At 38.7% G+C, this 26,251-nt stretch overlaps 1 protein-coding gene across 9 annotated transcripts in view; it reads left to right on the forward strand.

Moving 5' to 3' along the window:
• The first annotated feature begins 19 nt into the window (after positions 1–19).
• Positions 20–26,251, forward strand: part of LOC125225340 (PAX-interacting protein 1-like) — a 194,384-nt gene continuing 168,152 nt past the window's right edge. For 3 of the 9 annotated variants that reach the window (XM_048128998.1, XM_048128999.1, XM_048129003.1), the window contains exon 1: positions 4,453–7,360. In XM_048128998.1, coding sequence (XP_047984955.1) covers positions 4,683–7,360 — 2,678 coding nt within the window. In that variant the 5' untranslated portion in view covers positions 4,453–4,682. Of the gene's footprint in view, positions 122–4,060; positions 4,179–4,446; positions 7,361–7,675; positions 7,757–26,251 lie in introns of those variants that run through there. The other 6 variants (XM_048129004.1, XM_048129005.1, XM_048129000.1 and 3 more) reach the window with 5 other exon arrangements.

Consider the following 26,251-nt stretch of genomic DNA (forward strand, 5'->3'; position numbering starts at 1 on the left):
GTGGGGATGGTTAAATCGGCTTCAATCTAAGACCTTGTAGGTAATGGCTGGGGTCGGGGCGCTGCGCATTAGATCCCGAGGTGCCTCCGGTTGCGGATTTTGTGCAAATCTTCACCTACACGTAAGTCATGCATTTTTTATTCTTAAAAAATGGTTTATTCATTACCTTCAGAACTTAACAATATTCATGTTGGTGTCTCTTTTTAAGTATACTTACAAGATACCTGATATCAAGAGACACCGCTCTTTCTTACTGGGTTGCTAATTAACAATAACAAACATAAGTTATTAAAACGAAACAAGAAAAGAACAATTTGATTTGAAAAATTAAAAATTAATTAGTGTAACAATCTTACCTATCCTAAAGAACACCAGCCATGTTTTAATTGTGTAGGTAGTCCTCTTAGTTTGTAATGCTAATATTTAACTAGCTAAATACGTAGCAATGATTCAAATGCTGAAGCTAAATCATGATATCTTGTGTAGTAAATGGTCTTTTAATTGTTTTAATCTAAATAAAATAGGAAGTTAATTAAATCTAACTAATAGCTAATTAATTACCTAGTACTGTTTTAATCGAAAGAAACAGTCACCTATTCTATTGTATTTCACTTCGCAACATATCACACACATAGGATAGCTTATCCTACCACAAATATTGAAGATATTTGCCACTTGAATGAGAATATCGGTATTTGCCACTTAATGAAGAAATTTCGGTTTTTTTGGTTTTCGATTCGGCCTTTATGTAATACAATAACGATGTATTTTGTAGCTGATAGACTCACTTTATTTTTGGTAGCTGTTAGTTACTGAAAAATATTAACATCCCTCACCGCCTCACGAACCGTGATTGTTAGGGCATTAAGCCCCACTTGCACCAACAACTTTACTTAACTCAAGGGTTAGTGGGCTGTCATCTGTCAAATTCCATATAAAATGGTGGGTTAACTCTCGGATTCACCCTCCGTTTTCGTTGGTGCAAGTGGCTGTAAGAGTCCTAGCTAAATTGGTCGTCAATACTTACGCTATGAATGGCCATATTCGCTAGAACCCTACTTGAGTTTCCCGTTATTTCTAGCATTCCGCCGCAATACGTGGTATTCCTATTGAAAGGTACATTGTACATTGTAGTACAATCTAGAGGTAGATTTTTATGTCCATCGAGCTTTAAAATTACATATCTACCCAATATGTAAAGAAATATATACTTCCCATATAACCATAATCGGTCGCCGTTCCTACGCAAATCCTCCTATTTTGTGTACACACAGGTCTTCGACCGCGGACGGGAATCTGGACAATGGGGTCGTCAGCGCATGGACGTCCGATAGCTCGCTGGATGTTTTGTTCCGTGCACACTATCGGTCGCGGTCGCGGTCGACGTTTAGTCGCGGCGACCCAAATGGGGACGATTGGTAACAGGCACAAATGGTCACAGAAGTGACAGAAGTGTGCACTACGCGTGCACACATTGTTACCGTTTGGCGACTACTTTCCCAAAATCATTCGTTCATTTCATTCTTTTCAAATGGCGACTGTCAGAAACGTCAAAGTAAAAAAGAAATAAAATCATTTGACATTAAAATGTAATGGCGTAAGAATTTGTTAAAGATAAATATTGTTTGCATTTGTAATATAATATGGGCTAATTAAATTGCTCGAGTGATTTCATAAAATAAGTCTAAATTTATCAACGCGCCATCAATTTACCTCAGTTTAACCAGTAATAATATTATTGACTACTCGGTGTTTGCGTGTTATGTATATTGATTGGTGAAGTTTTAGTGCTCCGGTGCATATACTATACTGAAATAATAAAAATAATGCCTAGAAAACCAATAAAGTTGTTAAAATATGGATTAAGACGGTAATATTCCATGTAAAAAACAGTCGCCAAACGGTCACCAAACGGTCGACAAACGGTCGCAAAATGGTCGCAGCGTACACGCGTGACCGAAAGCAGTGAATATTTATTATATTTTCAAAATGGCTTCATGTATTATTTTTTTCCAGGTATCCTCAAACTTTATAAACAATTAAATATGCCGTCGTACTCAGTTGCCCTCACTAAAGAAGATTTAAAAAAAATTGTAACGTGCGTACCGAGCTGCTGGGTTGTAAAGGATCGGGGATCATATTATTATGGTCTTCTATAGAGCAACTAGTATTTTGCGGCATTTCACAATTGACACTTGTTGAAGTAGTCTTCATTAATATTACTATCAACATTCATTTCAGCGATCTGTACTTCTTTTGTCAAGATTTTTGTATAGATAAGTGTCTACAAATTTGTAATGTTAAAGAGACATAAATAAAACGTAGTAGAGTAAATAATCTGTTTTTTTTTGTAACCCAAACAAAATACTTGTAGATACGAGTGCGGAAAAGAGGAAAATCGATACGAGTAGCGATAAATTAATACACGAACGAAGGGAGTGTTTTAAATCGACACGAGTTGTGAATGTCCTTTTCGCACGTGTATCGTACGACGATTTTCAGTACCTAAATCTAAGCTAAGAGTTTCGACCAGACAAGAAATGAATCATTGCTTGATTTGCTCGCACTACTGCGTTAAAAAAAGCAGCATCTGTACTGAAAAAAACTATCATTGCGCAACAGAAATTCTATTAATATCACAGTAAATACTCTATTTCATTTGATTCCTACTTTTATTGTGTAAAGCAACACTACACTTCATTTTTATCAATAAGAATTAAAAATTATATATTTAATACATTAAGTAACTATAAAGTGCTTATCTATTTGTATTATCATTCTGCACTTTTCTTAACTTTCCCACATTTCTATAAAATGTCGAAGAGTGCTTAAATGGTCGTCGTCGTTTATTATTATTTAATTCGCTCATATTTAAATGATTCAAAGCAACCAGTCCACAACTTCACAAGACAGTTTGAGAAACCTTCGTATTTCAGATTGTCATTTGCGGATACAGTGGTTTAGGAGCAGTTCGGTAATCAGACCTACACATGTGTGTACAAATTCTGTCAATGTCACTGTCAGAAACCGTTCTGACAGTGACAATGACAGCCACAAATTCGTCCACATGTTGTTACCGTTATGTGTGCAAACGTCGACTAATAAAGTGTCGTTAAAAGTCATTCTGACAGTGACATTGACAGCCACAAATTCGTACACATTTTGTTACCGTAACGAGTGCACACGACGACTACATTTTGTTATTGTATCAATACGGTCGCATTGTTTGCACGACGTTACCACGCGTTATGTCACATTTGACAGTTAGTTACTGATTTGAAGATTTTGCGACTGAAATGGTTGTATGGGTTACCAAGAACGATTTCATTAAGGACAAATGACATATTTCTTTGTTTTAAAATCATGATATCACGTCAATACATATTTAAAAAAATGTAGGCATTATCAGTGTAGTTATTATACATATTTAATAGGTGGCGCTAAAAAATCGAGGTACGATTGTATAAATAATCCTTGATACTTACCTATTTTAAACCATGTAGGCACTGTTGCAACTGTGTGTCAAGCCCTTAATGCGTTTTCACATTATCTGATCCTATATCGGATGTAGGACCGATATCCCATACATTGAAGACGCCATCTTTGATTTTTGACTTTGAAATCCTTCCGACATCCCATAACGGAGTGAAAAATGAACTTAATAAATTGTACGTCGGTACCTAAACCTAACACGAGAATAAACAGAAAAAAAATACGAAGAATTGCTCTTACCCGGGATCACCCGGATATTCCATCTGTTTTCCATGAAAGGATTGACAGGTAACTCTGCCGAAGTAGCTAACGCTATCTGTTTTCAATATTTGTAACTAATCTGTGTACTTCAATAAGCGCCACCTTTTGTGGAGTGGCTGAACTACGAGAAGATGTCTTGGGATTTCAAACCCTTGCAATACCTAGTTATATCACTCATCGCTCTAGACTTATAATTAGTTTAGAATCTAAATACTAAAATAGTTTCAATGAAATATAAAAGTATGTTTGTGCAGTGGCGCTTATTTACACTGAGACATACGAATAAAACGTAGATTATTGTTTTCACCAACTTTGCAATGTTATATCTTCACAATGGCGCATAATCAGAAACCTAAAAATGTGAGATAATGTTTATTGTTTGTGTTTTTATCGCATTCTTATTAAAATACATATTAAATACTAAGGTAAGCATAAATAATTCAAGTAAATTCACGTACTTTGTACCCGTTGATACAAAAACTTCGAATTTATGACTTTTTCTTATTTTAAAGAGCATGCAGTGATAAACTGTTTTAGTGAATATTTTTTGTATATTTTTTAAAAGCTATTGGCATTAAATTGCAAATTTAATATTGACCTAATTTATTCTATCCTAACGCCATCTAGCGACCATAGATCGGGAAGATTCAAAGTAATTCTAGAATATCTATAGTCTACTGCAAATTGTCAACCATAATGCATTGCGCATAAATGGCCGCCATGTTGCTGCCGTCTGAAAGATGTTCGCAACTGTGTGTGTTTACTAATGAATTTTAAGAACTTTAAATAGTAAAATTACTGTGTTTGTGAAATTGTGAGTGTACAATGGTTTTATATTACATGTATATGTTTGAAAAGTCTGTCAAATGTCTCTGAAGCCAATAAACAGTGAAATTTTCTTTAGATAGTCATTCGATTCGGACGGCATAATGGCTGACAATCTGATTCAAAAGTCACATAAAAGTAGTGAAAAAAACAAGTATAACAACGTCGTCCATCGCACTACAAGTGAATCTCTTCGGCTGAACGAGTCGGAGAAGGGAGTGACTCACCCGACAAGTCTTCAAGCCGCCCATAACCCAAGGAAAATATCTTCGTTTCAGATCACCAGTGTGACAGTTGGGTCTCGGGTGAGCACTGATGCGGGCGAGGACTCGGCCGACGATCTAGACGAATCTCACACCGACGACATCTCGCGGGTGACCGACATAGAGAATGAGACGCCCAGCTACTCGGAGGACACCTTCTCGAAAGACGACGTGTTCTACAACGCGAGCAGCACGTCGCTAGGCTGCGCGCCCGTCATCCCGACCAGCACGCAGTACGGGCTGGCCATTGTCGGCCAGGAGCCCGCGCCCAACCAAGGATCCGTGCCAAATAGCAATAACTCTGAAGTGAATGACATGCACGTTAGTGTTACCAACGCTGGTTCAGGCAGCATCATCAATCTAATAGGGAATGCGAAACCGCAGGAAGGTATGAAAGAAATTCAAGAACATGTTAGGAATGAAAGGTTTAAAGTTGTTAAAATAGAAAGCACGGAGCCTTTCCGCAGAGGCCGGTGGATGTGTATGGACTATTTGGATCACACGACTCAACAGAATCCTCCTATTACATTGAATAACAACTTGGACACTACAGAGAACTCGTTGCAAGCTCCGGACAGTGGTGTTGTGATAAATGATAGTCAACATGATGACATGTGTAATGATCTGACTAATAGAGGGCCTAAAGATATGCAAGGTAATGCTCCTGTTGTACAACAACTGGATCAAAATGTACAGAAACAATTCCCTATGGCTTCCCCTGGTCAGTCGTTGACGCAGCCTATTAATGTTGTGCAGCAACAGCTCCCTGTCGCTCAGTCAGTGTCAGTGCAGTCGCCTCCTTTAGAAAAGCCTCAGCAGTTAACTAATCAAACTATGCAGAATAATCAGCAAGTGGCTCAACAACACCCACAGAGTATGACGCATATAACTATGCAAAATCCGGCGCAGGGCCATCCGCAGCCTACACAACAGCAGCAGCAAGTGCAACAAATTCCACAGAGCTTCCCGCAGCACCAACTGCAACAAGTTATTTCTCAGTCACAAGGCATTCCCATGCAACAGATTCCCATGCACCAGCAAATGCCGCAGCAGATGCAGCAAATTCCTAATCAACAAATGCAGCAAATGAATCAACACATACCGCAAACACAAATTCCTAATATGCAACAAATGCAACAGCAAATTCCCCAAATGCAAGGCATGCCTAACCAGGCACAGATGGCCCAAGTACAGTCACAGCAGCCTCAGATGCAACAGATGCAGCAAATGCAAATGCAAGGGCAGCCCAACCCGCAGCAATTGCACCCGATGCAACAGGCTCAGATGCCAAACATGGCACAGACACATCATTTACCAGGACAGCAACCTATGGGAGGCCAGCAACCCCAGCTCCAGCATATGCCGAGTCAGGCACAAATTCAAGCTCTTCAAAATCAACAAATACCTAATCACATACAACAAATGCAAATGCCAACTCAGTTGACTGGAGGCAACCAGCAGATGCCACAAATGCAAACTCAAATGCATCAGCTGCCATCACAGCCTCAGCAAGTGCAGATGCACCCACAATTACAACAACAAGGCATGTCTGGTGTCCAACCGCAATACAATCAGCCGGTCAACCAGCAACCAACTCAAGCCATGATCAACGCCACTATGCCATCTTCTCAACCTCAAATGGTTCAGCCTCAGCACAACGTTCCACAATACCATACGCAGCCATCACAGATGAGCCAGCAGGGGCAAACTCTTCCACAAGAGGTGCTGACAAGTATTGCCACATCACAGCAAGGTGCCACTCTACCTTCGAATCTTCAGCCTATGGCCAACCAGCCACAGGGGTCGACGTTACCTGCGAATCTCCAAAGCCTAGCCAGCCAGCAGCAGCAAAATCCTGTTCATATTGCTCCGCAGCAAGGGAATGTGCCTCAAGGAAACATGCAGATGATGGCTCAGGCGCCTCAGAATATGCAGATGACTCTAGACGGGAATCAGCCTAGTATGCAGATACCCGCCTCAGATCCAATGTACATGCAGCCGGGGACCGTCGCCCCAACGATGCCGCAGCACATAGCACAGCAGGGCATGCTGCCGCAGCAACCTGCCCAGCTCGGCGTGCAATACGTGCCCGGGCAAGCCGTGCCACAAGTGTCATTGGCCCACCAGAACATTCCCATGTCCATGCAGCAGACGATGCCGGTAATGGGCGCCCCGGTGCACCCTAACGTCGTCCAATCCCAGACCAGCATGGGGCTCACGTACGGCGGGGTCGTCCCTGTCATGTCGCAAAGCAGCGTCGCGCCGGTCGAATCCACGGTGTCCGGGACTAATTCGCCAGTGGTGTCTATGCCAGTGAGCTCGACAGCTTACCCGGCCAACCATGACAGTTCGAGTTTCGGAAGCCCTGTGAGTGGTGTGGTGTCTCACGCGATCAGTGGCTCGGTGATGAGCAGTGTTAACGTGGCGTGTGATAGTGCGGAGGTGCCCCAGGAGCCGGCGGCGGGGGACACTGGCGACGGCAAGGAGGAGCCTAATGCCACCGCCAATGAGGATGAAAGGTCAGTACTTTTTCTAATTATATTATTTTCTTTATAAATTTCATTAAACTATTAGACCACTATACTTGTCATCCAGTTCTCACCGGACTATGGTCCGTGTTTAGCATCTAATTGATTATATATCTGGAAAGATATATGAAGAATAGCCCTCTCATAGCCTAATTATCCCACGAAACAAAACGGACCTACAAGCAGCCGTAAGAGTTCAAGGATACTATCTTATCTAAGGTATGTTCTAACATACCTACCATACAGATAATTTTAGTTAGATTACTTGCAGTTACCTGTTATCTACTATTTCTTTATTATTTACAGTTTAACTACTTAGTCAATTAGGATGCTGGGAATTTGTATTAAGTAATGACCTAGAGTGCCTATAAGTCCTATAAAGACTAAAAAAGACTAAACAGATGTTTGATTTTATTATGTTATGTGTGATTAAGACCACTATTGGGCCAATAAAACCCTAGCAAAGACAACAAAATGTCTACGAAATACATAGCTCAAAATGTATACAGATACGTACTGGTAGTTAATTTAATTTTACTGCATATCTGAGAATTAAGCATTAAACATAGAGTAGCTATTTACATCTAATTTGCACGTTTTACGTTAGTTTGCTTCTTATTGTAATAAAGGGTTTTATAGCTCAATTTTATGAAGATGTATTTATATTGTAATCCTTTTGAGGTCAAGTACTATTTTTTTTATTTAGATGTAACTACAAACTGTTTGTCTTGACTAATAACATCATAATATGGTCAGGATAAGATAAGGACTGGTTCCAAACCATCAGTCAAGTCGAATTATTATTTTAATTTACTGGAAGGAAGGGTGACACTTCTCTTTGAGCAGTGTGGAATTCTTACAATGGGATGAGTTGCTAAAGGGTTCAAATGCATCTTTCCCTACCTAAATTTATTTTCATTATTAGGTTCAAGCTCTCCCTAAAAATCTGGATCTACTGAAGTGTTGACATATTTTTATTTATTTATCAAATGGAAAATACTTGCACCTATTGCAAATATTTTATTATTTACTTTGCCTTTATTATTTACTGTATTCTATTTATGAATTAGTAATTTTATTCTGGTCTTATTTATTATCCTTATTAAAACGTATAGGTCATTTTTAGCGTTTATTCATAGGCTAGACGCTTGAATTTCATTGCGCACGATTACTTATGTAATTACGTGCGTATTATATTTCAAAAGAACCGGTCAGTGACCCGCGAAGTACTTTCTACTTAGCTATTGTCAACGTTTAATACATAACTGGCAGGAAAACCGCTAATGGTTGTTTAATATAGACATTTATCATTTCAGTAGGTATTTATATCTGAGAAACAGATAATACATTTAATTTGCTGTCTTCCAACCGTTTTAAGTCTAAACATATTATCTGGAAATATAAATAATGTACCCTAAACGTGACTTGCAGTAGGAGTTCTTAGTGATGCATTAATTAAGGATCTTAACAAAAAAAATATACAACAGGGATTTGGCGCCTCTCCAGACAAGTAAACTTTGAGTACCCACTTAAGCCTCTAAAGTTTCAACTGCTCGAGGTTTCGCTCGTAGTTACGTTAATGCATCCCATCCTTGGAAACAAAATGTATGATACACTAGTCCATCAATTGCTCCAGCAAGGCAACCAACTCGCATAACGAACCCTGTAAGCTTCTATTTGCGAAAATAACCCATCCGTAGACAATGGCAGTTGTTTTGCGCACCGGCGTGCGGATTCCGTCGTCCCTTTGATGATGTTTATTTGCGTTGCGTTTGCGCAGGATCCTGCGTGCGACATAAATAGGTGGTTGACACGTACTGCATGGTGCGCGTCGGTATGCCGCCGGTTGACTCATATGCAGACTTAAAAAATCGACGCTGCTGGCTTGATTCGTGCAGTTTCTTTTCGATCTTGACATCGCTATGTGCGCTGAGATTGTCCACGTCTGGTGCCAACTGCATGCTGTTATTTTTATCCATGTTGAGTCTAACTGTCGGGTTAGATTGATTTGGATTATTGGTTAGTGACGTGGAACGATCGTCTAAATCGATGTAAATTCTGAGTCATGTAGATTTCACAATGTGACAAAAGGGCCTGGCCGGACTGCCATGGTAAAATCGCCCCTGGCTCAATATGAAATATTGATATGCAGGATTATTCGTATTGTTACTACATGTACTACTACTGAATATTATGCCTCAAACTATTTCCGTTTATGAAAAAAATTAAAAAAAAGAAATTTTGTTTTTTATTTTTTTCTTTAAAACCGCGTATCCGATTGACTTGTTCTTTGGATATTTTATAGATATATTAGGGATACATCAATTAAAAAAAAATGAACTTCCTGACTTTTTGTTAAGCACATTTTTTTTTAAATTTATGTTTTAAATAATTTTTTTTTACCACATACGAGTTAGCGACACCTACTATATTTTCATATAATAATCGCGATTTTATACTCTATTACATATATTTTTATCAAAAATATTAGTTTGGATCAACAATGTCAAAATAAGTTATTTATGTATTATTACCCTTTAGTACTTAGTACGTTGCTCCTGGAAAGTGATGTATGAAAATTTTGGCATAATTAATGGAAGATATTTTTTTAATTGGGATATGTACACTATAGGCCGAACTTATTTTTCATCAACCCTCCCTACTCCTCCCCCCTCTGCGTCACCCTTTTACCCTCCCTTAAAGAGCCCAAAATGCGGTTTTTCTAAATTATTGACAAAACCGTTGAAGATACAGAAAAAACGTGTAGCAACGAAATAATTCCTAATAAATTTACTACAAATCTCTCATTAACACTTTAGTGCTAGCTCTTATAGTTTTCGCGTGATCCGTCACAAAAGTTGGTCCTTGCTGCAATTTTCTTTAAAGAATATTAAAGTGTTCTCCCAAAATGCTTACGAAATCGTCGAAATTTGTTTGATACGACTAAAATATTGTAAACTCATGACTATAATTAAATTAAGGGGATAAATCACTACCATGGATGGGACTTGAACTCACGGCTTCTGGATAGAAACTCGAGGGCTCTACCAACTGAGCCACCAAAAGCTCATCTCTAGTTAGCGAATCTTTCAGCTTTCTACTATATGAATCAATGGTACCCCTAGCGTTATTTATCTATCACTAGCTTTTACCCGCGGCTTCGCCCGCGTAATAAAAGTATTCTTATTGAAACGTTTACAAAAAAATAAGATTTTCATTTGGATCCGTAGGTTTCTTTGTAGGTACATCTGTCCGCGATTATTTCGATTAAGGTAAAGCGGGGCAATTCTCGACTGGGGGGCCATTGTAACTGATCTATTTGCTGTACGGTCAGCCAAGAACCTTACACTGCTTTTTGGCTGACTGTACCTTACACATATTACTATTGTTTTAAAAGAAATTCTTGCAATGATTGTAGAATTGTTACACAGCGACCACAGCGTAGGTAGTAGGTACGAATATGTATGTATTTTACCTATATAAATATTTATACTGGGGAAACTTCATACAACCCACATAGCCAGTATCTCGACGCTATGGTCGGTAGGGTAAAAAGTACTTCCTTGCATTATCGCTTACAATTTTTTCCATTTTGCTTATACTTATTGCAAATGTAAACATATAAAAGGCAAGCAAACAACGATCTTCTTACAGCACATTGAATATAATAGTTATCACGGATGCAGGATACTCGCCGATGCCTACTTACTAATCCCTCCCCGCTGAGCCACCTGCATTTTACACTGCCTAGATAGCGATTGCCGACCGGAATAATTTCCGACCCCAATCCCTATTCTTATCCCCGTCCCTATCTGTATCCTTGTCCCCGTTCCCATCCCCGTCCCGTCCCTGTCCCTCCCCTATCCCTATCCCCGTCCCCGTCCCCTATTTTTATCCCGATTCCTATCCCTATCCCTATCCCTATCCCTATCCCTATCCCTAACCCTAACCCTATCCCGTCCCCGTCCCCGTCCCTGTCCTTGCCCCTGTCAAATTATCATGCTAGGAGGTGAACTTTGAAAAATCCTTCCTATAAGGAACTTCCGTGTCAATTTGAAATCTTGAACCAGAAGTATAGATAAAAACTAAACCTACACTTATGGCTATTTTGGATATTTTAACCCCATTGCACAACAACAGGGGAGAAAATATCTTTTCCACCTCATTAGATTTTAAAATAGTTGTATTTATCGTGATCAGCGACCCGATAAACCATAAAAACGATACCCATATTGTGTTTTTAATTTTACCTCCTTTAGGGGTCAAATTTTCAAAAAACCTGAAACATGTATTTAGTCATATGTCTTTAGGAATCCTCCTGTGAAGTTGTCCCTGTCCCTGTCAAATTATCATGCTAGGAGGTGAACTTTGAAAAATCCTTTCTTAGTGCTCCTCTTATGACTATGTTGGATATTTTAACCCTATTGCACTACAACAGGGGGTACTTTTCCACCTCATTAGATTTTAAAATAGTATTTATCGTGCTCAGCGACCCGATAAACCATAAAAACGATACCCATATTGTGTTTTTGGCTTTACCCCCCTTGCACCCCTTTAGGGGTCAAATTTTCAAAAAACCTGAAACATGTATTTAGTCAAATGTCTTTAGGAATCCTCCTGTGAAGTTTAGTATAAAATAGTCAAACTAATCTTGTTTCCCCATACAAACTTTGAACCCCCATTTGAGCCCTTTAGGAGGCGAATTTTAAAAAAAATCCTTTCTTAGTGCTCCTCTACACTATATAAGGAACCTACGTGCCGAATTTGACATCTCTAGGACCAGCGGTTTCGGCTGTGCGTTGATATGTCAGTCAGTCAGTCAATATCTTCTTTTATATATATTTTTGATATTTAAACCCCATTGCACCACAACAGGGGAGAAGGTATTTCACTTCCGCCTCGTTAGATTTTAAAAACGTTGTATTTATCGTGATCAGCGACCCGATAAACCATAAAAACGATACCCATATTGATTTTTTGACTTTATCACCCCCTTTTCACCCTTTTAGGGGTTAAATTTTCAAAAAACCTGAAACACGTATTCAGTCATATGTCTTAAGAAATCTTCCTGTGAAGTTTCGAATAAAATAGTCAAACTAATCTTGTTTCCCCATACAAACTTTGAACCCCCATTTGACCCCCTTAGGAGGTGAATTTTGGAAAATCCTTTCTTAGTGCTCCTCTACACTACATAAGGAACCTACGTGCCAAATTTAAAATCTCTAGGACCAGCGGTTTCGGCTGTCCGTTGATATGTCAGTCAGTCAGTCAATATCTTCTTTTATATATATTTTTGATATTTAAACCCCATTGCACCACAACAGGGGAGAAGGTATTTCACTTCCGCCTCGTTAGATTTTAAAAACGTTGTATTTATCGTGATCAGCGACCCGATAAATCATAAAAACGATACCCATATTGATTTTTTGACTTTATCACCCCCTTTTCACCCTTTTAGGGGTTAAATTTTCAAAAGACCTGAAACACGTATTCAGTCATATGTCTTAAGGAATCTTCCTGTGAAGTTTCGAATAAAATAGTCAAACTAATCTTGTTTCCCCATACAAACTTTGAACCCCCATTTGACCCCCTTAGGAGGTGAATTTTGGAAAATCCTTTCTTAGTGCTCCTCTACACTACATAAGGAACCTACGTGCCAAATTTGAAATCTCTAGGACCAGCGGTTTCGGCTGTGCGTTGATATGTCAGTCAGTCAGTCAGTCAGTCAGTCAGTCAGTCAGTCAGTCAGCTTCTTCTTTTATATATTTAGATATCTATCAATCTAGAGGCCGTGAGTTCAAGTCCCGCCCATGGTAGTCATTTTTTCCCCTGAAATTAATTCTTCAGTTTATAATATTTTAGTACTATCAAACCGATGATTTCGTAAGCATTTAAGGAGAAAACTTTTCATTCATCAAAGAAAATTGAAGAAAGGAGCAACTTTCGTGACGGATTGCGCGAAAACTATAAGTGCTAGCACTAAAATGTTTATGAGAGACTAGCTTTTACCCGCGGCTTCGCCCGCGTAATAAAAGTATTCTTATTGAAACGTTTACAAAAAATAAGATTTTCATTTGGATCCGTAGGTTTCTTTGTAGGTACATCTGTCCGCGATTATTTCGATTAAAGTAAAGCGGGGCAATTCTCGACTGGGGGGCCATTGTAACTGATCTATTTGCTGTACGGTCCGGTTTTGGCTGACTGTACCTTACACATATTACTATTGTTTTTAAAGAAATTCTTGCAATGATTGTAGAATTGTTACACAGCGACCACAGAGTAGGTAGTAGGTACGAATATGTATGTATTTTAGCTATATAAATATTTATACTGGGGAAACTTCATACGACCCACATAGCCAGTATCTCGACGCTATGGTCGGTAGGGTAAAAAGTACTTCCTTGCATTATCGCTTACAATTTTTTCCATTTTGCTTATACTTATTGCAAACGTAAACATATAAAAGGCAAGCAAAACAACGATCTTCTTACAGCACATTGAATGTAATAGTTATTACGGATGCAGGATACTCGCCGATGCCTACTTACTAATCCCTTCCCACTGAGCCACCTGCATTTTACACTACCTAGATATCGATTGCCGACCGTTTATTCCGACCCCAATACCTATTCTTATCCCCGTTCCTCCCCTATCCCTATCCCCGTCCCCGTCCCCTATTTTTATCCCTATCCCCGTCCCCGTCCCCTATTTTTATCCCTATTTCTATCCCTATCCCTATCCCTATCCCTATCCCTATCCCTATCCCTATCCCTATCCCTATCCCTATCCCTATCCCTATCCCTATCCCTATCCCTATCCCTATCCCTATCCCTATCCCTATCCCTATCCCTATCCCTATCCCTATCCCTATCCCTATCCCTATCCCTATCCCTACCCCTACCCCTACCCCTACCCCTACCCCTACCCCTACCCCTACCCCTACCCCTACCCCTACCCCTACCCCTACCCCTACCCCTACCCCTACCCCTACCCCCTACCCCCGACCCCGACCCCTACCCCGACCCCGACCCCGACCCCTACCCCTACCCCTACCCCTACCCCTACCCCTACCCCTACCCCTACCCCTACCCCTACCCCTACCCCTACCCCTACCCCCCTACCCCTACCCCGATCCCGATCCCTATCCCTATCCCTATCCCTATCCCTATCCCTATCCCTAACCCTATCCCATTCCTGTCCCTGTCCCTGTCCCTGTCCCTGCCCCTGTCCCTGTCCCTGTCCCTGGCCCTGTCCCTGTCCTTGCCCCTGTCAAATTATCATGCTAGGAGGTGAACTTTGAAAAATCCTTTCTTAGTGCTCCTCTAAGGAACTTCCGTGTCAATTTGAAATCTCTTGAACCAGAAGTAAAGATAAAAACTAAAGCTATACTTATGGCTATTTTGGATATTTTAACCCCATTGCACAACAACAGGGGAGAAAATTTCTTTTCCACCTCATTAGATTTTAAAATCGTTGTATTTATCGTGATCAGCGACCCAATAAACCATAAAAACGATACCCATATTGTGTTTTTGACTTTACCCCCTTTGCACCCCTTTAGGGGTAAAATTTTCAAAAAACCTGAAACATGTATTTAGTCATATGTCTTTAGGAATCCTCCTGTGAAGTTTCGAATAAAATAGTCAACCTAATCTTGTTTCCCCATACAAACTTTGAACCCCCATTTCACCCTTTTAAGAGGAGAATTTTGAAAAATCCTTTCTTAGTGCTCCTTTACGCCATATAAGGAACCTATGTGCCAAATTTGAAATCTCTAGGACCAGCGGTTTCGGCTGTGTGTTGATATGTCAATCAGTCAGTCAATATCTTCTTTTATATATTTAAACCCCATTGCACCACAACAGGGGAGAAGGTATTTCACTTCCGCCTCGTTAGATTTTAAAAACGTCGTATTTATCGTGATCAGTGACCCGATAAACCATAAAAACGATACCAATATTGATTTTTTGACTTTATCACCCCCTTTTCACCCTTTTAGGGGTTAAATTTTCAAAAAACCTGAAACACGTATTCAGTCATATGTCTTAAGGAATCTTCCTGTGAAGTTTCGAATAAAATAGTCAAACTAATCTTGTTTCCCCATACAAACTTTGAACCCCCATTTGACCCCCTTAGGAGGTGAATTTTGGAAAATCCTTTCTTAGTGCTCCTCTACACTATATAAGGAACCTACGTGCCAAATTTGAAATCTCTAGGACCAGCGGTTTCGGCTGTGCGTTAATATGTCAGTCAGTCAGTCAGTCAGTCAGTCAGTCAGTCAGTCAGTCAGCTTCTTCTTTTATATATTTAGATTTGTAGTAAATTTATTAAGGATTACTTTGTTCCTACACGCTTTTTTTGTATCTTAATCGGTTTTGTCAGAAATCGAGAAAAATCGCATTTTCGGCTCTTTCAGGGGGGGGGGGGTAGATGGGTAACGCAGAGGGGGGAGGGGTGGGGAGGCTTGATGAAAAATAACTTCGGCCTATAATGTACATATCCCAATTTAAAAAAATCTTCCATTAATTATACCAAAATTTTCATACATCTCTTTCCAGGAGCAACGTACTAAGTACTAAAGGGTAATAAGATAAATAACTTATTTTGACATTGTTGATCCAAACTAATATTTTTGATAAAAATATATGTAATATAGTATAAAATCGCGATTATTATATGAAAATATAGTAGGAGTCGCTAACTCGTATGTGGTAAAAAAAAAATGTGCTTAACAAAAAGTCAGGAAGTTCATTTTTTTTTAATTGATGTATCCCTAATATATCTATAAAATATCCAAAGAACAAGTCAATCGGATACGCGGTTTTAAAGAAAAAAATAAAAAACAAAATTTCTTTTTTTTAATTTTTTTCATAAACGGAAATAGTTTGAGGCATAATATTCAGTAGTAGTACATGTAGTAACAATACGAATAATCCTGCATATCAATATTTCATATTGAGCCAGGGGCGATTTTACCATGGCAGTCCGGCCAGGCCCTTTGTGATTAGTTTCTTTCAAATGCTGAAATCATTAAAGTTAGTCACTGAAAAGTGGTACGACGGTTTCTTTTCAATACAATTTCAATTTAAAGTTAGAAACAAAGTATGACTGACTGCATTAAAAACCCTATTTAACAAACTTTTTACTAGAAAAACATGTTTCATACAATAGTAATTTGACAAAATTAAAAGTCTCAATTATTTTGTAATCTAATTTTAATGCTACGAATTCAAATACAATGGCAGCGCCGTCATTTATGCCGACCCGAGAGTTTTAAACGGAGATACAAATAATAATAATAATAATTTTAATGCTACGAATTCTTACTCCACTACAAGAATACTTCAAATTTACCTAAAAAATTAAATACTAATGAGGTTTTTATTAATGACAATAATGACATAACAATGGTTTGGTCGATGTTGGACGTCACAACATGTCTGCTGCTTTACCACAATAAAACACAGTGCTAAAGGTAAAGAGAAAAGTGCTGTATTCTTTTCCTGTACAATAAAGTGTTTACTTACTTACTTAAAAGTGTTTTTATAACAAGTACACTGTTGCTTTTGCGAATTGAATTACTTACACTTTGCAAACTTCTTAGATCAGAGCCAAACGATTCTCGTTCGACTGTCGAAGATCATCTTATAATTCAGAACATTACAACTCATAGACTTCATTCGCACTTTCAACGTCATATGTACCGACTACCGAATGATGAACTATCGAATAACTAGATTCCTGATCCGTGAAACCTTGTTACATTCTCTGTTAGCATTGCATTAATATAAAAACTAAAATGATAACGTCAGTGATTGTGAAAACGATCTATGATTGATCACAAATCAGTATGTTAGCTGTTCTTACACGAGGTTCGGTGTTAAAAAACGGCAGTCGGCGCCGGCGCAGCGTCACTGGCGTCGTTGGTAATCGAGTCGAGAATCGAAGGCCACGGAACCTGAGCCTTCCGTTCGCCGTCGATCGACTTACGTTCATCACTCGCAGTTCATGTGGTATCAGCTGCTAATAGTATTTTTGGTATAATTAGAATCTACTTATGTGACAGACAGGTAGTGCATTTGCGATCTGCTCTCATATCTTCAATAACTTGAGTGAAATATTTGAAACAATTTGTCATATTTATTCAAAGCCGTCCTTGAAGTATGGTTCATCTTGTTCTGCATAAATTACAATTAGGTAAGTACTTCGTATTTTATTTCTACTGGAAAAAATGTTGTTTAAACTTTACGGCGCGTTCTGCTCTTATTCGTTCCCGCTCCCCATGACAGCATGTCGTGTAGTAATGGGATAAACGGTCGCAAAATCAAATCACAATTCTTTAAGATATAAATTCGGACAATTCTGACTAAATACTCTTTGGTTATTTTATCATATTCGGATTATAACTTTCAAATTAAAGTTTCATATTTTTTAAGTCTCAGAATTGAGCATTTCTCCACTAAACCATTGTGTACTGCCCTGTTTTTACACTCCACTCCATTCACGGAATCATTGTCATATAAGTCGTACGTTCCGCGCACCGAAACAATTATATGACGGCTTTATGGCCGTATCTTCAACGGAAATCTACCAACACACTGTAATGGTTCCCATAATTCCATTTCGGTTTAAAGCCTGGGTGATCCGATAATCTCATTGGAGCTTCATATTGCTGCACACTTTAATAAGCTTAAGGTACTGGATGTATATGTTATAAGTCCTCTTATTACATAGGTCACATGCCGGCTGTTCACATTCGTTGAGAGACCTCGAGATAGGCCGAAAATGAGTGTGTGCTTCGTGTTTTTTTCTTGTCCGATTGGATCGTGACTGTTCCAATACACACCGAATATGTTTAAGTACCGGGATCAGTAATCAATTAAAAACTGGAGGTTTAATGTACCAAACATAAAACTCTCATTTAATCTTTTTCTAACACGCCTTTTCCAATAGGGAAACCCTTTATTTTATTTCCCTTCTGATTCCCCAGTTTGCGGTTTTAAGAATGCTATAGGCATTCAAGCGCAGCTCATACACCGTTTCAACTCAAAGATGAATATTGTAAAGAATAATCGACTATTTAGCGCAATTTCTACTACATGTACTCGTACGCCGCGGAATATTGGCGTGTTATACCGGTGAAAGTACATGCACGAAATGCCGGCTTGGTTCCATTCTCAGACCGGGAGTGTTGTCAACTGAGATGTCACGTTCAATATTCGTAATTGCTTGCTTTGTCTGCGGTTGCCACTGTGACGTTGCCTAAGATATTGGTCAGAGATAATGACCGACTTTGTGTGACAATGGGTCTCGGGATCATGTCTAACTAAGGGTCGGTTGCACCGTTTAAGTGCTCGTTCGTTTAAATTTTATTGTGGGAAGTTCCATAGACCTCTGCTGCGTGACTTTAATGTGCCTTAGCTGAAGTTGATTCAGCGGACCCTAAGTACATCGAATCGAGAAATAAATTGTGCGACAAGCTGTGAGAATGACCTCTAAGTTGAAAAGTTTCGCATAACCTTTGTATATTGTCCACTAATCAATTGCTTGTTACCTTGAAACTTGCAACGCTCCAGTGAAATGGGTTGCCAACTAATTTCTCTATCAGCAAGCCTTGACGTCATCAGTCACCACTACATCGAATTCTGATAAAATACACTTAATGATAATTGATAACTTCGACGTCAATGCACTCTGCACGCTCTCACTTGAAAATATTCTTTTTTTTTTTTTCGATAAGTTTAGCACACTTCGTGAATTGGAAAGTTGCAGCGAAAAACAAATAAAGTAGTATATATTATTCAGAAGCTTGACAATTATTAAGGATGATTCAACGCCTTCCTAATCTATTATATCCATACTAAAGCGTAACTTTCCACGTAAACAATTGTGTAGTACTTACAAATTATCATTGCGGTAGGTTGCAGTGTTTATAAATATTAGTGTTTGCTAATCATCTCATCCGCTAAATGGATCGCTCTAAAAGACCCTAATATTATTGAAACAGCCAAACTTACGTGTTTACCCCTTTATGCAATAAACCGCGGCCCTGAACGTGTTAATTGGGTTCAAAATATACTTTAAAAAATAGGAAATGTGCCAGTCGATTCAACGTACACGATATTTTGACCGTTTCAGTGAAATATTGCCCTAAAAGGTAAAATAATGTAGTATCACGTTTGTTTGTTGTCAAACAAACAGCTGTAGGCTGGCACTGGCAGTGCGTGACGGTGCCGGCGCCTCGCAAGGACGCAGCCGCAGTCTGACTCGCTCTTTTATCTCTGACCGCCGCAAAAAAAAAAGTTTTTTTGTTTACAGCCGCTTTGGCACGAGGAACTGCTCATGCCTGTACGACGCAATAAACGAACTTAATATGCTTTACCGATCGAGTGTCTAGCAATTTAGGATTTTTATGCATGCTAATTACTGCCAGGAAGTACTAAATGTTGTGACGTTCCCGATATTAAATCTAATTTTATGCAGATATTCACAATTTCGTATTTTATTTCTAGTTAGGCCGGTTTGGTGAGTAGTAGCGGCGGATGGCTGGTTATCTATACTTATCGATGTTGATAAAGAGTTCATTGCTTTGATTTTATTTGCGTGCATTCCATTATCGTAATCTTTTAACAAGTTTACTTCTATGAAATAAACGATTGCAGCAAAGTACCTATTATAAAATGTAGTGGAATTGTTTACCCGGTCCTATGGTGATGGTGAGTGACCCTTGCGTGGTAAATATCTCCATATTCATTGCCATTCATGAAGGCAATACCCTATGAACATCATGACCCAACAGTACGAACAAGGCATTTCTACCCAATAGCCTAAAATTCGAAAAGTCTCCATTATATATGTTAAAATTAGTTAATTATAATTAATATCTATATATGTATATGTATAAATGGAAATCTAGGTCGCAGAATACGTCATATTTACTAGTTTTATTACAAAGACCTTTAAACATATATAAATTTATTTATTGCACGGATTGGTTTCACGGTTCAGTAATGAATTATCTAGGCTTATTAGTCGATGAGTTAGATCTCGCGTAAATTCCTCGAATGGTTCCACGCTACTAAACCAGAGCTATGACCTTGCACGCTGAAATCAATTATAATCTAACTTCAAATAAGTAACAAATTGATGTTAAACAGTCTACTGCAGTTTCTTAAGCATAATTAAGGAAAAATCCTGACGTAATGAGTTAGATTGCAACGTCGTACTTTTCGTCATATCTTTAGATATTTAAATCCAGGGTAGGTTCTTTACGTCTACTGCACATAATTAAGGAAAAATCCTGACGTAATGAGTTAGATTGCAACGTCGTACTTTTCGTCATATCTTTAGATATTTAAATCCAGGGTAGGTACTTTACGCACTACATCCAATCTCCGTCATCCGATTTCTTTCCGTCATTCTTTGGATGCATTGCGTAAACTACCATAAAATTTGTTCTACGGCTATGACGGTTCTTATTTTCATGGATTCGGATCGGATCGGACGTAGTCCGAAACCGCTCTCAGCCATTGTCCTTACTAGACAGTACTTTTCTCGTCCTTGTAATAATAATAAATAAATATTATAGGACATTCTTACACAGATTGACTGAGGCCCACGGTAAGCTCAAGAAGGCTTGTGTTGTGGGTACTCAGGCAACGATATATATAATATATAAATACTTATATACATAGAAAACATCCATGACTCAGTAACAAATATCAGTGCTCATCACACAAATAAATGCCCTTACCGGGATTCGAACCCGGGACCGCGGCGTAGCAGGCAGGGTCACTACCGACTGCGCCAGACCGGTCGTCCTTGTGACTTTATAATCCGACCAATTAAAATTTTAAGCTCGAACTGTACCCAATGCAAGCTCATGAAGCCAGATGACTCTGCCGCATACCATCGCAATAATACAACGTGTATTGTAGTATGTATGACATCACAGTCTATATAATTTATACCATCAATGTACCCGGCAGGCATGTGCGAAAACATGTCCAAATTTGTCGATATCGTGCTAAATACTACCGATATTGGATCATTGATTTGATTGTATTGATCGAACTTACGTAATACTGCATACGTCTCAAAAATATTCCTCTGTAATTGGCATTTCTATGAGTTTGCAATTGTTGTTATCAAAAGTTCCTACGACCGGGAATAGGGTTCAATAATCCGATAATGGCCGGCACATAACGGCCATTCGAAGGAAGCGAACCAATGCGTATTGACCTCCGTACCCACACGATATTTCTAATAATACATCTTTTATCGTTCTTTGTTTGCCACTTGTCATACGCAGTGAGTGAAATCTGCAATTTGATACCCCAGTGTCTTCAAAGAAGCGAGGCGTATCAACAGTACAATTGGATATGTACAAGATTTTAGTTGGAAAGGAACTTGGCTACAAATGGAGATATTTAAATGAAATGTAGGTATGAAAGGCCTAGTCTGAATGCTTTACCAAAAGCGTGGGAGGGAGAAAAGGCCCGGTGCATGCAGTCCCAGTTGCGTACGTACTGAATTGTATATTGAGCTGAATAAAGCATCTGGGTTCGTTGACCCACATCGGCAGTTTTGCTAAGAGCAAAGTTAGAATGTTTTAGAGAAAAGAGGTTCAACTGAAAAAGGAATAATTAAGGAGATTGGAAAATTGTTTTATCCTGAAATCCAGCTTTTTATTACTATGTAAAAATTATCAGATCATAAAGTATTCCTACATTTATTGATCAGGTCAGATTTATTGATCGTTTTTACCTAATAAAACGTGAATGCAGCTATTAATCCACTATTTCTACAGAATTCAGAGTCATACTTATTTTCATTCACTATCTTATAACATTAAATGTTTAGAATTTTATCTGATACCACTTAAAATGAGTCAGTCAGTATCAGTCATCAGTATCACTCACTTCGCTTTCAAATGACATTCGCGCTGACGCATCCAAAACTAGTTTTTGCAGCTTCTTAAAAACTCAGTGTCAGAGACATTTTCTTCACGCTATTTCGGAGGTTTTCCCAGGGACTACAACAGCTCATGTGACTTTCAATAGATTTGCAAGCGTGCATAGCGCAGCGCCAAAACATCTATAATCGTTTAAATACAATTGTACCTCGTTAAAATTTATTCGTACATACTTATGGAAAGTTTACCAATTCTCAATTGGTCATTTTAATCATCCCGAAGAATGATATCGCATCCCGAGATGCGGTGTAAGGTGCTACTACTAACCCATAAGTATATGCTTAATAGCAACATTACCAACCCTTTGTAATATGGCGAATTTAATATGGCGAATTAGCCACTTTCCGTGTTTAGCAGTAACACAATGGTTTACTGCGACATAACGCATATTGCTTGGTCAGCGACAGTCCATGTATATATATATGTATATATATATATATATATATATATATAGACATAACATATTAAATAAAAGTTCTTTACTTATTCACGTTTTACCTCTACTACTCGTGTCTATCATTTTACTATTACTACCAGTTCCCGTGACACTGCCCGTCCTCATCCGAAATAACATATCTTGTTATTACATGGCGACCCTGCCAAGATAACATATCTTGTTATTACACCTTTCAGTTGATATGTGACACGATATGGACGGCATTTGGCAGAAAGCTGTGACAGACACATGAGCGGCCCTATGAGTTTCCTTAAGTACGGATCCCTAAAAATTCTGCAATCTAGAAGATGTTCTTTTTCATGTTACATAAAAAATCCAAAGAAGCCCTGTAGTTCATCGTTTACGACCGATGACGCATGGTGTGCGCCGTGTCTACCAATTGCGGCTGTAATTCACCCGTCACCAGAACGAATCGACTATGGCCGCTTGCCGGAAGCCGAGGAATGGCAGAATGCCAGTCCTGATAATCAGCATTACGGCATTATGATATAATAATTATCGACTTTCAGGTGCTATAAATGTAGATTAGCAGGAGTGCATAAAAAGGCGAGAAGGAAAATTGAGATTTCTTTATCTGCTTCCATCGCTAGTATTACCTATTCGAACGGTGGAGAAGGCTTGGAGGACTATAGGGTCTGTCTCGCGGGAATACATCTTTAGTTCGATTGTTTCTAGGTTTTGGTAGCAGGCTCATTTACAACATGGTCGCTTGAACCTCTGATCAATTAATAGATCCACTCTTCCTACCTTCAAGCTATAGGTACAGTCAACCAAGAAAGTGGTTTACCACTTTTCGACGGGTCTCTATTGGTTCCCATAATTTTTTTAGTCCGATTTTTACAATCCATAACGTTGTTAGTCATAATTTTTAATAGTCATATTATCATTAGTCATAAAGTTGAATGTCAGAAATTGGAGGTCAGATTTTTGCAAGTCATCATTATTGTTAGTCATGAACATTGTTTGGCATAATAATCAAATTGCATTTTGTATTATGGACATAATGTTGAAAGCAATAAACATGTTTGTCATAATTGTCGTAAAGTATATTTTCGCAAGTAATAATGATTACTGTCCACATTAACTTTAATCATAACATTCAATGGGATCTATATTATTTTTCATTATAAGGAACACAAGGTAACTAACGAACCTACCCGAGAAATGAAAATTTTCTCGTTGGGCTCACTGATTTTCCCGCCATTTCGTCTTTTACATGTTATGTGTTTAATTTTTTCATGTTGCTTTTAAGAATATTAGGCCCGGCCAGCGATTGGACGGAGCCCGCTATGCGGGGCTCCTATTTCTGCTCTGAATGACACAAGGTAACTAACGAACCTACCCGAGAAATGAAAATTTTCTCGTTGGGCTCACTGATTTTCCCGCCATTTCGTCTTTTACATGTTATGTGTTTTATTTTTTCATGTTGCTTTTAAAAGTATTAGGCCCCGCCAGCGATTCGACGGAGCCTCGCTATGCGGGGCTCCTATTTTTGCTCTGAATGACACAAGGTAACTAACGAACCTAGCTGAGAAATGAGGATTAAAATACTCAATGAGCTCACTGATTTTCCCGCCATTTCTTCCTTTGCATGCTGATTTTTGTAGTATTCGGCTTCGTCAACGAGTAGAAGGGGGGCAGGGGTCCTATTTCCGTTCTAATGGACGCGAGGTAAATGCGGACTACCAATTAAGTCATAAGGTATAATGTATCGATTGTCCACATTTTCGTTAGTCATAATTTGGTTTTTCTCAAAAACGCGTAACTTTTCAGGATTGCCATAAAACAAACCTAACCTAACCTATCTATAGGTGACCCTAATGAAACCGTTTCAGAATTATGACTAATGATAATCTGGCTAACAAAGGGATCCGTTTTAAATGTTATATTCATCAACTTTCTTGATTCTAAGATTATAGTATTCTATAATATGGGTTGTTAACGTTAGAACTATTAAACGTTATTCGTAACAAAGATTATGACTTATGAGGTTTATGCCTTAAAACTGTATGCAGAACAATCAGTAGGGCTTCAAAAAATATGCCTAGTAATATTTCTGGATAATTATTGTTATGCCTTTCAATTTTATACTCATCAACTTTATGACTTTTAAGGTTATGGCATCCAATATTATGGGTTGTTAATGTTAGTACCATTAAGCATTATTCGTAACAAAAATTATGGCTAGTGATGTTTATGACCACAAAATATATGAATAACAACTTATGACTAACGAAATTCTGACCAAAAAGTTTATGGGAAAGAAAGGGGTCCCCTTTTCGACTCTATTTCAAACACATAAGGTCGAAAAGTGATAAACAACTTTTTTGGCTGACTGTACTTTTGTCGTTTTATCTTTAAGCATTCTCATGTTTTATAAATTACTAAATGTATTTGAGTATAGAAGTAGGCTAAGAACTGGATTCGTATTCAGTGCCGATGCCGCCGCCAAGCCAAGTTTGGCGCCTTCTAGATAAAACGTGCACTTCCTATATACAAAATGTGAACTGAGGAGACGAATTTTTTGAATTCACCTCATGAACCGTGGCGCGGACGAAAAGTTATAGAACCGCTGATATGTTTTGGTCAATTTAGGGATGTTTGTTATCGTTGTTTTGTCGCCTTAAATAATTATGCACCTACATTAGATAGGTATATTAAATTTTAACTACATATGTACTAATATTCAAGTCATAGTAAATAGTTCCATGGCGTGCAAAGTTACCGGTGGTGGTGCCTAGGCACACAGCATAATTTAACAACATCCGACTAGACTTACTTGTATTTAACCTCAATCATTTTGCATTTACCACAACTAATAAACGTGGGAAAACAACTAGTTAAACTATTGCATTTAGTAAACACATTTGCGATTCTATCGCAACGCTTTATTGGCCGTTTGTAAGGGGAACTCAATGAAAATTCAAACCGATATTGTGAGCCAAACGACCAAATTGCGTGGTGCGCAGTCTGCAACTTGTAATTGTAGATGCGGGTACCGAGTGATCGTGTTCGTGTAGTACGTTCCGCGACAGTAGGTACATACTTACCTGTATGACCCAGTGTGCGAGCCATTGCTTTCCCGTCGGTGCAAGTTCATTGGCACCAGCCACCTCGCCCACGGATAAGCCATCGGCATGTTACAATAATACTGCATTACCTATTACATCTTACGCAATTTAAATCCCCCAACACTCGCCGATTTTATCGATCTCCATAACATGCAGAGTTTACAGTTATGTCCGTTTGGCAAAAAGTAAGATCATTGCTCGTCTTTAAATAGAAAGTTACACGCCTCCATATTGATGTCTATTTTTAGCGATCACACGGCTACTGTTAATTTATCAGCGAATAACTTTTAATCAAGGAAAGAGCTTATTACCTCCCATTAGATGTTGTGGATAGTGATACTAATTAGATAATTACTATTACAGCTCGACTAGCTGGGGTT

This window comes from Leguminivora glycinivorella, chromosome 4 (assembly GCF_023078275.1).
Source record: "Leguminivora glycinivorella isolate SPB_JAAS2020 chromosome 4, LegGlyc_1.1, whole genome shotgun sequence".
NCBI classification, from domain to species: Eukaryota; Metazoa; Arthropoda; class Insecta; order Lepidoptera; family Tortricidae; genus Leguminivora; species Leguminivora glycinivorella.